A 13905-nucleotide genomic window follows, 5' to 3' on the forward strand; every position below is an offset into this window, starting at 1 on the left:
AGAACAACACACACTAAAAAAAAAAAAAAAAAATCTTGTTCGCTGATCCCTGTCGCTATATTGTGCACATTCTCTAATAAAGTATATTACAAAACAAGAAGACACATTCTTATTAGAAAATGTAAACATAGGCCTACTGCATCTGAATTGATAATAATACATTTTTTTTTACCAAAACCCAGTGGCGTAAATGTAGTTCAGAGAATGCTTGTATAACTGCATTATAGTTTAGTTGATTTACTGTTCAATTGTTTGACCCTGAATTTGAAAAGCCTTAAAGTCTTGACAATTAGTTGTTTTTACCCGTAGTTAACGATGTTTAAACTAGTGGTGGCATTGTATTGTGTAGATAAAATAGAGTTTTGTGTTCTTGACACACAGCTGATGCAGGTGGAAGACAGACCAGCTGACTGAGGAGCAGGAGGAGGGGCAGGAAAGCAGCCGGGCTGGCGGAGGAGCTGCTCCGGAGTTAACCTGCGACGCGAGCCGCCGCCGCTGCTTCAGTCCCCGGCAGCGACCAGCCACTCTTCTGTCCGGGAGTTTATCTCGCTAAGCTAACTAGCTAACTTAGTTGTTTTCATAGCAACGGCAACACTGTAATGTTAGCAATTCTGGAAATTAAATCGGTGTACTGTCGCAAGTAGCTAGCCGGTGAGCTGATTTTTAAAACATGTCTATATTGCCGTTCACACCTCCAATCGTGAAGAGGCTTCTCGGCTGGAAGAAGGGAGAGCAGAACGGGCAGGAGGAGAAATGGTGCGAGAAGGCGGTCAAAAGTCTCGTGAAGAAGTTGAAGAAGACGGGACAGTTGGACGAGTTGGAGAAAGCCATCACAACACAAAACGTGAACACGAAATGCATCAACATCCCCAGGTAACGACATGCACCGCGAACCGGGCTGCCTCGGGAGTTCGCTCATGTTAAAATGCGTAAGGCTGACGGCAGCTAACGGGAGCTAAGTAGCTTGCTAGTTAATTGAGCTAATATTATAAGTGCCTTACTTCAGCGAAGCACTTTTCTCTGTTATTTTTTTTTTTCGTTAACAGCGACGGATTCATTACCAAATCCATTGGTGGGGATGTGACATATGTGATATCATGCATGGGGTTTTTAATTGCATTTGTAGTTAGCTTTAGCGGCTACATTTAATGCAGTCCTACATGGTGAAGCTAACGTTAACGAGCAAACTGCTTTTCAGCTAACATATTTATTATGTTGTGTAAATATTCAACAGACAGTTGGCATTGTATCACTCTCAAATACCGAAAACGCTCCATGGCAAACTATGTTATGTTTAAGGTGGTGGAGTTAGTGTTGTGAATGTAAGTTAATACATTTTGTTGCGATTCTGCCCATCAACACATACACATGTAAGCAGATTGTGTCACACAGTGGTAGTTGGCACAGCTAGCAGGACCGGGTAGACCAGCGCGCACCTATACAATTTAAGCAGCATCGTTGTGTAGTTAGCGTTTCTGCAATGCCTGAGCAACTTTTTAAAGGAATGTCTCAGCACGTTTCACCTGCTGACACGGTAGCCGCCTGCGGTACATTCAGTGCTGCATAAACAAGTGTCCACAGTTCACACGTGTGATGGAGAGCAGAAGGGGTGGTGTAGGGAAACGACCTTCTGACTCACAAGGGATGTTTAGACTACAGTGTGTGTACTCTGGGAGAGCTGGATAAGGGCTCGGTTTGGGATCCCCATACATCGAGACCAGTAACGTTGCTGCTATATGAGGTCGTGTTTTCTGGGGTGTGCTGCAGAGCTGTGCACCATACTGTTGTATTCTCAGTAGTCTGAATGAGTCACAAATGTCGATCAAATGTTTTCACTTGGGTGGATGTTGAACCAAAGTAGTGTGCAGTTCAGGCACCTCACCCTTTCCCATTTTCTTTTAGATTTTGTTTTGTGTCTCTCTACCCTTTGGCCCTACATAGAGTGAATAAGGCAAGCACAGATCACGGATCTGCTGGTGATGGGCAGTGTAAAAGAAGCGAGAATATATCCTCAGTGACTTCTTTAATTGTTAAGCATCCTTTTTACATTTTTTTTTTTTCTTCCCCAAGGAATATTAAATCATCAAATTAAACTGAGAGTCCCTCATCATGGTGTGTGGATGTTAACCTACATTAAAAAGCTGTTCTCAGTTCTTGGGAACTCCGGGCTCTAGGGAGGTCGTGGGCCACTGTTTGGATTGTGGTTCAATATCTGTGGGTTTAGAGACTGTAGGTTTACAGAATAACAGCTGTCTTACTATCTGTTGGGGATGCAGAGATTCAGTGTGTGTGGTATGCATAGTGAAAATGCTAGGCTACCAAGATCCCCTCTAAACAGGGTTGTTACCATTCTTCATGTGCTTCTACATATGTAGGCACTGGGCAGTACACACTTATTTATTGTGTAACGCCATGGAAAGTGCTGGCTGATGTTAGTACTGAGACCAAACTCTTAAATTGTTGTTTCTTCTGGGGAATAAGAGTGTTGCCTTGACTACGGATAATATTATGAACCAGACATGATGGAGTTTGATGTTCCGACATATGTAGAATGTACGCAACAAGTATAAAGCAGAACTAGTGGTTATTTCCATGGTGGATGGCGGAAACGGTAACTGTTTTTACGGAGATAAGCCATACGCCCTTTCAGGCGCGAGTAACATTCACGGTGCGTTTGGTGTGCACGCAGTATTATTGTTGAGCGAGTAAACTGACGCGAGTAAACTGACGCGAGTAAACTGACGCGAGTAACGCGTTGCGAATATTCACAACCCATTTGGCGTGAACGCAGCATTACACTTCACAGTAACATATTCTTTTTGTGCCTCGGTCACACGGCTCTCTTATTACATTACATTTCATTTAGCTGATGCTTTTATCCAAAGCGACTTACAATAAGTGCATTCAACCATGAGTACAAACTCAGAACAACAAGAATCAAGAAAGTACAATTTCTTCAATAAAGTCAAACTACAAAGTGCTCTCAGTAAGTGCCATTTAAGTTAACTTCATAGGTTCACATCTAACATGTGATACACATGTTAGATCTCGGAGATAAGCCCTGATACAGGACTATCCAATTAACCAGCTCTCCTTCAATGGGTCCGAATCTCCGATTTGGAGATCTGTTTAAGCTGGTGGTCGAGAAAACTCGCCTGGCTTGCTCACTGCTGACGTCAACCCCGCTTACACTCCCAACTTCACTAGACCGGGAGGCCCTCTTGGCCGAATGCAATGCAGCTATCAGTCGAGACTGTTAATGACAGCTTTCTTCTAATGGACCTAGGCTGTTGGTCAGGTGTCAGGATAGGTTTTGGTAGCTAGAAAATATATCGGCTTCCAGGGACTGTTTGTGTACTACAAACTAGATTAACTATTAAGAACTCTTATTGTTGTTAGGGACACAGTAGTACTTAGCTTTTTAAAACCATGGATACACTTCACTACGTTTCTATGATAAACTCTCAGGACTACTTGCTTTAAATGCAGTTTAGATATTTATTGCAAGATTATTAGCAGGGGCATAGCAATAGCTTAATTGTTTACTTCACTTGATTACATTACAGACTGATCATAACGTTAATCTCCTACTGAGCCGAGGCTGGGTGAAAAGTTCTTTTGGTGGAATAAATCCCTTTTGGTGGTTTAGGAGGAAATGACCTGCCTGGCCTTGGCGGGACACCCAACTCCTCCTGCTGGGACGAAGAAGTCCCTTCATAATTAAACCCCCACTTCGCGTGTTTGATCTACAATAGACAACGTTGCCTTACATCACTTAGACCAAAGACTTTGTAGCTAGCCTTTTGTTTGTTTTCCAAAATTAGTTTCTGGAGTTTAGGGTCATTATGAGATGGTTCAGCCAGCTGAGTTTCCTAACCAGTTCTATTCTGTCGGTAGGACTAAGGGATAGGTTGGTATAAAATATGTTCAGTCATGCTTTTATTATTTTGATAACAGTAATTGAAAAATCATTAAAAGGCATGTACGTATCAGTAACAAGGAAATATATTGAAGGTCGTATCTTATCATTTGACAGAGCATAGAGCAAAGCAACTTGTTGATTGACGAAATTAAAGCTGCATATACCACTACAGTCTTTTTGGTGGTGTCTTTCAGATCTTTAGATGGCCGTCTCCAGGTCTCCCACAGAAAAGGTCTTCCTCATGTCATCTACTGTCGCTTGTGGCGCTGGCCAGACCTGCAGTCCCACCATGAGCTGAGAGCTGTTGACCACTGTGAATTTGCCTTCCACACCAAGAAGGATGAAGTCTGCGTCAACCCCTACCACTACCAGAGGGTGGAGACGCCAAGTGAGTTTCGTTAATTGCTACGTGATCCAAATTACTGTATTTAGAATAATGCTTTTGCCACACTTTATACTGAACTGGTCATTTAATGAAAGCATCTGTGTGTCTCCAGTTTTGCCTCCTGTCCTGGTACCACGGCATACAGATATCCCTGCTGAGTTTCCACCTTTGGATGACTACAGTCCATCAATCCCTGAGAACACTAACTTTCCTGCTGGCATTGAGCCCCAGAGTAACTATATTCCTGGTGAGAAACTTGGGGAACTTGACTGTATGAAAATGCTGGGTGAATTTATATTCCTGCCTCCAATGTTCGAGATTGGCCTTGATTTCACTTTCTTTTGAAAAAGCTGTAAAGCATTAATTAATTTACAAAAACTTGTTTCAGCAATTGAAAACATGTCAAACCTTTTGAAGTGATGAAATTAGGAGTGTGTTTGTGTCTGTATGTTCTAGAAACTCCACCACCAGGGTATCTGAGTGAGGATGGTGAGACAAATGATCACCAGCTCAACCACAGCATGGACACAGGTAAGTCACATAAAAGTGCACACAATTAAAGCCCATACTAATCTAATTATGCCTTATCTGGATCATGAATCAAACTTCTATTACCGTTCTATTTCAGGTTCACCCAGCTTGTCACCCAATCCTGTGTCACCCGCAAACAGTAATCTTGGTAAGCAAAACTAAAGGGGTGAATTTGACTTACAGAGAATATAATTTATAATGTGCACTTATCTGGTTGGTAGTAATGACATTATGTAAGGTATAATACTGCCTCACTTTTCCCCACCAAACTGGCATATGGTATCAAATTACATCTGTCATTAATGAACTATTTTACACATTTTTCTGGTGTGTGTGTATATATATATATATATATATATATATATATGAAAATCACTTCCTTGTTTACTCATTCACTTGCGCTCTAATAGGAGGATAGCTTTAATCTGCAGCAGCACTGTATTATACATGTTATCTGTATAATTGATCTCTTTTGTCTTTGCTGATGGACATGAACAAATCCATTCAATTAATACAACCCAATATCACAAATTTGTTAGAAGGGGTTTTACAACCGCGTGTGCGTATGAGAGAGACAGATGCAGAGAGACAGACGCAGAGAGGCAGAGAGACGGGCGCAGAGAGACAGATACAGAGAGACAGATGAGTAACATACAGGAGCAGTGTCCTATGTCTGTGAGGGTCTGCCTTAGGGCAGTAACGGAGTAAGTGTGGCATGAATGGAGTCTTTGTCTTTGGTCTGTCCTTGTGTGGAAAGGCCAGTAACAGACAGCTCAAGGTAATGCAATAATGATAATAATATCCGGTTGCCAGGTTATTCTATCTATGTGGAAAGCCACCAGGAGGTCATTGTTAAAACAATAAATATGTACCGGTACGTCATGTCTTGGCCATTCCTGGCTGGGGCCATGAGGGTTGTGGGAAAGAACTTTTGAAGATAAATCAAAGGGAAACTTTATCGGCGGAGTGCATCATCATAATCAAATGGTTGTTTGAGACAACAAAGCGGTACCTGCTCCCATGATTTTCTTAATGCTTTTCTAATTGGCCAAACCAAAACTTGGATCTCAGCTAATGTCTCTCCATCTAACCCCCACCCTGTGCTCACACAGACTTACAACCTGTGACATACTGCGAGTCTGCCTTCTGGTGCTCGATCTCCTACTATGAGCTGAACCAACGTGTAGGAGAGACCTTCCATGCCTCCCAGCCCTCCCTCACTGTAGACGGATTCACAGACCCATCCAACTCTGAACGCTTCTGTTTGGGCTTGCTGTCCAATGTCAACCGCAACTCTGCAGTAGAGCTCACACGCAGACACATAGGTACTCGTTTAATTTCACAGAGGCCTCATAAGCTCTGATCTAACTTGAACTTTTATATTTGCACTTGACATAATCAGCAGGTAGCTGAGTGCCAATCTTCTCTTTACCCTTTCCAGGACGGGGCGTGAGGTTGTACTACATTGGAGGAGAGGTGTTCGCAGAGTGTCTCAGTGACAGTGCCATCTTTGTCCAGAGTCCTAACTGCAACCAGCGCTATGGCTGGCATCCTGCCACTGTCTGCAAAATACCTCCAGGTTAGCATGAGAGGATACCCACAAACACATGATGCCATCAGGGGCAAAATGACCAGCACATAACTGACATCTAACGCTCTATTGATACTGAAATCTATTTTGTTCTCAGTGCTACTCCGGATAATAATACATCTCTTTTTGCAGGCTGCAACCTAAAGATCTTCAACAACCAGGAGTTTGCTGCTTTGCTGGCCCAGTCAGTCAACCAGGGCTTTGAGGCCGTTTACCAACTCACCAGAATGTGCACCATTCGCATGAGTTTTGTCAAGGGTTGGGGAGCCGAGTACAGGTAAATTAATACATTTCAAACAAACTAAGACAATTAGAATCCTATCACAAGTATATTAATGCATTATATTTGTTTCTGACATGGACATGTTATTGACTGAATTTGTGTTTATATCAATAACAGTTTAAGGCTTAAAAGTGACAACAAGTATATGGCATTGGAGGTCAACAACTTCATAGTCAAATGATTGTGCTAGTGTAAGTTACGAAGATATATAAGATATATATATATATATATATATATATATATATATATATATATATATATATATACATATACGTATACGTCTCTACGTACCACTATATATATATATATGTATATATATACGTATATATATACGTATATATATATATATATATATATATATATATATATATATATATATATATATATATATATATATATATATATATATATATATATATATATATGAATATATATATACACATATATATATGTGTGTATATATATATATATATATATATATATATATATGTATATATATATATATATGTATATGTATATATATATATATGAATATATATATACACATATATATATGTGTGTATATATATATATATATATATATATATATATGTATATATATATATATATGTATATGTATATATATATATATATGTATATATATATATATATGTATATGTATATATATATGTATATGTATATATATATATATATGTATATATATATATATATATATATATATATATATATATATATATATATATATATATATATATATATATGTGTATATATATATTCATTCATTCTAGTCTGAGCAAAGGCAGCAATGGAACATTAATCTGTTTACAGCCAAGACCAGACATGCTGTCTACCTTTTACTTATTTGTGTACAAAGCATCAATTGTTAAGTGTTCAAGTAGCTGCTTATATTTCAGCTTTTCGAGGTGCTGCTGTTGCCTTGGTCCCAGTCGGTTTAAAGTTATCAGTAAACTTTTGGTTTTAAGGGTTCATCACTCTTGTTTTCCTTGAGCCTGTTGCACGGCACACATTTAGAACACAAATGTGTAATATACCTGTGTGCTTCAAAATTAAGAATATATGTGAAAGGACTTTGGTGTTTATGGTCGGGATCATTTACTTCAGTTTTGGTGCTGAAAAAAATGAAGGGGTGCTGTGCACAGACGGTAGCAAACTTGAAAAGGAGAAAGAGGGTTATTGGAGGAGGGTGCTGCTGTGAGTCGGCAAGAGAGGGTTGAGTAACAGAGGAAGAATGCAGCAGGCATGCATTCGTGAGGGGGACATGGAGTGGGAGGTGAACACATTTCAGACACCTTTTGCGAAGGGGATTCCCACTGGTGTTATATTTCTGGCACCAAACTCCTTGGAGGAAAACATCTCTGATTTAAAAAAAAAAAAAAAAAAAAAAAAAAAAAAAAAAAACTTGAATGACTTCAGAAATGGCCTGGTGAGTTGGTTTACATGTTGGTGCTAATTCAACTAAGACAAGCAGACTGTATATTTTGCATCGACTATAATCAAGAGCGAAATCCTCACTTAAACTTGGGAGGGACCCGATATACAAGGATGTAGTGGGATCATATGTGACTTTAATGAAGTTAAATTAATAATGACCCAATGCAATTTTAAATGTGTACATATGATGTAGTGTGAAAAGCTCTCAGTAATGACGAACTGTGTTGCCCCTCTACTTTTCTGTACCCTGCAGACGTCAAACAGTGACCAGCACCCCCTGCTGGATAGAACTGCATCTCAATGGCCCTTTGCAGTGGCTCGACAAGGTTCTCACACAGATGGGCTCTCCCAGCATCCACTGCTCCAGTGTGTCCTAGGAGCAGCACATGCTTCCCAGAAAACCCCCTTCACATCCACATAGACACAAACACATATCCACAAACCCCATAGGAAAATGTCACGCATCCCTCAGTGATAATAAGGAAGGAGACACTATTCATCAAATCAGAAAATCACTCTCGTCCCTCGCAGTCTCTAACATTTCACCTCACATCTATAGCATTTTCCTCAGTACCATTTTGTGTCTCCATTTAATTGCTATTTTGGGACTTTTACATTGTCAGCCACAGGGTATTTGCAATAGGTTTAAAGACTAACCACATTTTCTTTATTATTCATTAAGACATGTCTTTTTCCCCAAGTTGAAGTTATGGCACAGTTTCAGCTTGGTCACCTCTTAACATGTTTCAAAAAATTTTTGATTCTATGAATTAGGTACAATATATGCTATCATCACTGGTGTTTCAGTGTCCCAGTACCACTCTTTGTAACCACTGAGTTAGGAGGCTTATTTATCAATTGAACCAGAAATTAAGATGAAAAATGTCATTCTGAGTAGTGATTAAATAGAATATATTTAATTAATATCTTAAGTACAACGTACTTTGCCCATATTAATTTATCTGTATGAATTAAAGTGTCAATTATCTGATTGATCATGTAGTTGGTATTTTAACTATTTTAAACAAAATATAAAAATTAACACCTGTTTCTTGAGAAGAACCCTTGTATGAAAACTATTTTGCTCAGTGAAAGAGACATTTTCTAAGTTATTTTTGCATATTGTCCTGCATGGGAATATATATTTTTTATTGCCTCAATGATTGTACATAAATATTTATAGCTTGTGATTCTCGTAGTCTTGCAGTGCTTGAAACAGTGGACCCAACTGACCTCTGGCATGAGTAGATTCACAAAAATACTTTGCATTAATTACCCAAGACTTGGCCTGCTTAAATGCAGGCTTTTCTAATGTGGGTCAACTTAAGTGTGAATTATTGTACCAGCCATTACTATTATAGGGACAAAGTATGACAGACAGTACAAACGATCCTAGTGAACTTGTTGAATTTAGGCACCCATCTGACTATAGTTTGAAGGGTACTCACTAGCAGCAACCATGGCAGTGGCTCAACCATCGATGGCATATTGAGCAAAAAGAAATGCAAATCGTCACATATTACCGATAGTACACACTACTCCTTGTGGGTATATGATGCACTTCAATTTACTGTGTTGATCAGTGTAATGCTTTAGTTCTAGTGGTAATTGCTTGTCTAGTTAATTCTGTATATTACATGTACATTGCTACAATATAAGGCATGTGTAATATGCTCGCTGTCCTTGGTCACTGTCTATGAAACCACCATGTTTATCCTGCACTTACATAAGATCAAGTCACGATGTAATCTATTTCAAACATTACACGGTGCTGAACTTAAATACTGTGTACTACAGTGTGTAAGGTATAGTTGGTAGTTCTGTATCAGTACTTGTGTTCCTTGATGTTCTTAGTTGGTAGTTTTCTGTTCCAAGTCTTATGTACATGTTTTTTTCCATGTAGCCCAATAGTTGTTCTCAAATGACCATTGTTTTGTTATCTGTGAAAATGTAAGGAATTGCAACAGAGTAAAATTATTTCAAGTCATTATTTTTTTTTAAACCATGACTCATTCATATACGGTGACAGGAAAAGTAGAAATCCCAATACATGAATGCAGTCCAATATTACTGCCTTGTAATAAATGCTACCATTGTAAAACTGCAATGTGATTCAATCCAAAGGCAACTTGACGTTGTAGTGGTATTTTGCTAGATGGTATATTGTAAGCTGTTTTTTTTTACATTTCAACTCCTCCACAAAAGGAGAGACAACATATTTTACATTACACTTTTCAGTATAATGTTGTCCAATACAGCACCGCAACTGATCATTTTATTAATTGCAGAGGTTTTCCGTTGCAGTTTACAGGGGTTTCTATTTTTCTGGTCTGCATACTTCTCTTAAGCCCTAGATGACCTCTACGTACCCATGTAGTGTGTTCACAACAAATGCACCAGTCACACAAAGGAGCATAAAAAGTTAAATCACAAGTCTTTATGTTGATTCAACAGAATGTTTAACGTCTTACAACTCATAGAAGGATAAGGCACACTGTCACTTAAAATATATGCGACAATTGTACCTCAGGGACATATACTTAAATTAAAGCCCAAATAATTGTATTTGTTTTTGTTGAGGTTCACTCACTAGCAGAGAGAGGGATCCAGAGGAGCACTAATCTCCCCAATCAAAACACTCAACTGCTTCTCGCTATACACCAGTATTTAAATCATTTTTTTATTTTAAGAATCAAATATGTCGAAATATAACTATGCCTACAGTGCCATCTGTAAGCAACGCCACTTTCCAGGTGAAAGATGCAAGTCCAAGGGCGCTGGATCTTGTGGGAGCCCCAGGAAAAGAGGAGGACCAGGAGAAAAGAGACTGAGTCACAGGTATATGCTTTTAGCTTTCCTCTCCCGATGATAACCCGTCGATCTCATCATCATCACCACCAATGGCCGTCCAAAACGCTTTTGCTACCTGGAAAGTAGATTGTGTAAATACTCGATACTAGACTTAAACATGTTTACTTACAATGTATTGAGCCAAACAAGGAGGTGAGGTGAGATTGTGAAGATAATATTGTGATACACTGCTCAAAACAATTTTGTGATTATTGATAATATTATTTTTTTAGATAAAAAGCAGATAAAGATGAGAATGAACATGTCCTATTCCTACAGTTGCTTACTTTCTCTGCATGAACCTTTCTCTGCTCATGAGGTAATGAAGAAGCTTTGTCTGTAGGTTGAAAATCAAAAAAAAAAAAGCATCATAAATGTCATCAGCTGTAAAAGTATTTGACCTCTACACCAACAATGAAAGCAAGATATAAACTTACATCGTTTAGGTTTAAAAAACACAGTTTTCGCCAACAAAGTTGTGCGTTTCCTTTTCATTCCCCAATTACCTTTCATTTCTTTTAATTTGCTGAAGAGACGTTCAAAGTTATCCACATCTACATCTCCAGCCGTGAGATTAGCGAGTTCCTGAATGTCCAAATCAGTCATCGCATCTGAGTGAATGAACACAAGTGAACATTAAATGTCGCCTCCAGTCATCAAGAGTCATATTTTGGGTGAACATACTTAATCCGTTATTTTGTCAGGGGTTGTTCACTTACCAACAACTGTGCCTCCCTGTGTGTCTGTGTTTGCACTACTTTCTGTATGGTTAGTCTCCTCAGTAACACGCGACTCCTCGACTGGCAAACTGGAAGACTGCTACAGAAAAAGAGCTTGGGTTAGCATACCTCATCAAACACTGGCACATTTAAAATCATATTTAATTGAAAACTAATCGATGATACACAAGAATGAACTCATCGAAAAACAAAACTATGAATTAAATTATGATTTAGGGAAGTGACTACATTGCCACTGACCTGGGGATCTTGACAGCTTCGAGGGTTGTTGTGTCTGGCGGCAACCAAACTGCTCATTAAACCTAAGCCCTGGTTGTGACCTATCAGATAGAGATATACACAGAGCTTACTTAAATAGGTGAAAATGCAATAGGTAATTGTATTAGTGATGTAATCTCCTTGAGTACCTTTTAAAGTGCTATACAAATACACTACTATCATTATTATTATTATCATCATCATCATCATCTCACCATCCTTCATCTCTACACTGGACCACACATTGGCATTGAGAGCCTGGACAATTCTCTTTACTCCTGTGGATTCTGGAAAGTCATCTGGTAAGGCAACAAAGATGGTGTGAATGAGTACAAAACAATGCATAATATAAAGAACTAGAAAACAAATGCATGCAGTGTCATTTGAATTCCTGCTGTCTGTAAAACGTACCATCCTCATCTGGCACGTCCTGTGGACTAAGCTCCACCAGCTCAAAGGCATGAGCCAAACACCACTGTTGTGCTTCATGTCGGGTGACCCCTTGAAAACAAATTACAATTCAGATGTCATACAGTACCCTTAAATATCGTAGTCAAGCGCTTTCTGCAATCTAACAGCCATTGAGAGCTGGGGAACTAACCATTTTCAGAGACTCTTTCACACACCAGAATGAGCACCTCTGGACCAAGATCTTCCACCACTGATACCCAAGGAAGTAGCTTTTCCAGACCGTCCTTCTGCAAACACCATGGGCATACATCACAAATTACACATGTATCACAAGATATACTGTTGAGATTCTCAAACTACAGCATGTTCTTAAGTCACGTACCACTGAACTGTCAAAATATGCGATGAAAGCCTGCATGGACTGGGCGATCTCCGATGACATATGAAAGGTGCTTGGCACAACGCATAGCCTGACATCCGCTGTATAATATTTGTTGTTGATGGTCCATGGATACCAGGCTACTGTTTCTTCTCGTTTGTCCGGCTCGGGCAAAGTCTTCGAACTGAGGATCTCTGGGGCAAGAACATATTTGAATTAAACCACACATACAGGAGAGACCTTACGTTAGACTAAGTTGTGACCACCGGGGCTAGCTGCTGAAATAAGAAGCAAGTAGCCTCCATCGGCCTTACCTATGCAGTTGTTGTACCTGCCCCACAAAAACAATCAATCACTAACTAGCTTGACAACCTCGGACAGTTTATAGTTATCGACCTGTATTAACAGGTCGATATCAAATGTCACCTGCTGTGCTAAGAGAAAGTTAGCTTTGTTCAGCGTTAGCCTGGTTGCCAAATCCTGGATGTGAAGCTCAGCTACACTTACGTTTGATCAGCTCTTCTTCTTTAAAACCACCGTCACAGCTTGTGATGACTACGCATGGAATAGGCATCTCCGTGTCTTCTTCTTCTGTAGTTGACATTTTTTTTAATAATAAATAGGACGAGCTTCTTCACCTGCTAGCTTGACGTGACGTTGATAACCTTTCAACTCTGACTGAGCCGCTGCGACAGCCTCTTCCGGTGCAACGTCGGTTACTATGAGGCTGAAGAATCAGGGCTCAGGGCTTAATTAATAACGCCTTTAGATACATGCATGTGCGTTTATATTAGGTAATATATTCTCGTAATATAAATACTAAAATGCCACTCGTGTATATACTTAGACTTTGTGAATACGTCAACACCGACATTCAATGCGCTTCCTGTACTGAAGCCTTTCAGTGTAAAGGGGGTTTTGATGCCCTGAATTCCTCTTTCAGGCAAATTGCAAAGCATCTTCCCAAAAACCCCACCAATACATTATTAATGCACGCTAACGTTAATGGCGAGAGTAAGATTACATTTGCGCCATAGTTGGAGTTTTTCCCTGCCTTTTGAAACAAAAGTTGGCCAGTGGTGGTTTTTACAACAGGTATAGGC

At 39.4% G+C, this 13905-nt stretch overlaps 2 protein-coding genes across 4 annotated transcripts; one reads left to right on the forward strand and one right to left on the reverse strand.

The window, feature by feature from the left end:
- Positions 1 to 670: 670 nt before the first annotated feature.
- Positions 671 to 8618, forward strand: smad3b (SMAD family member 3b; the record flags this gene model as incomplete). Of its 2 annotated transcripts, XM_079223671.1 has the most annotated exons (9): positions 671 to 873; positions 4117 to 4310; positions 4420 to 4554; positions 4764 to 4838; positions 4936 to 4986; positions 5951 to 6163; positions 6280 to 6417; positions 6562 to 6706; positions 8418 to 8618. In XM_079223671.1, 9 exons carry the CDS (start codon positions 671 to 673, stop codon positions 8539 to 8541), a joined length of 1278 nt encoding a protein of 425 aa, XP_079079797.1. In that variant the 3' UTR covers positions 8542 to 8618. The 2 variants fall into 2 exon arrangements, with proteins under 2 accessions (XP_079079797.1, XP_079079798.1); XM_079223672.1 differs by lacking the exon at positions 6280 to 6417.
- A 1985-nt stretch (positions 8619 to 10603) lies between these two features.
- aagab (alpha and gamma adaptin binding protein) lies at positions 10604 to 13431 on the reverse strand. Of its 2 annotated transcripts, none has more exons than XM_079223674.1 (10): positions 13310 to 13431; positions 12806 to 12996; positions 12614 to 12710; positions 12424 to 12513; positions 12228 to 12311; positions 11995 to 12074; positions 11734 to 11830; positions 11521 to 11625; positions 11302 to 11351; positions 10604 to 11090 (listed from the first exon to the last, which is right to left on the reverse strand). In XM_079223674.1, exons 1-10 carry the CDS (start codon positions 13404 to 13406, stop codon positions 11013 to 11015), a joined length of 969 nt encoding a protein of 322 aa, XP_079079800.1. In that variant the 5' UTR covers positions 13407 to 13431; the 3' UTR covers positions 10604 to 11012. The 2 variants fall into 2 exon arrangements, with proteins under 2 accessions (XP_079079800.1, XP_079079799.1); XM_079223673.1 differs by having other exon boundaries at positions 11734 to 11833.
- Between the last annotated feature and the right edge of the window lie 474 nt (positions 13432 to 13905).

The sequence above is a fragment of the Taurulus bubalis genome, assembly GCF_910589615.1.
Source record: "Taurulus bubalis genome assembly, chromosome: 9".
Classification (NCBI taxonomy): Eukaryota; Metazoa; Chordata; class Actinopteri; order Perciformes; family Cottidae; genus Taurulus; species Taurulus bubalis.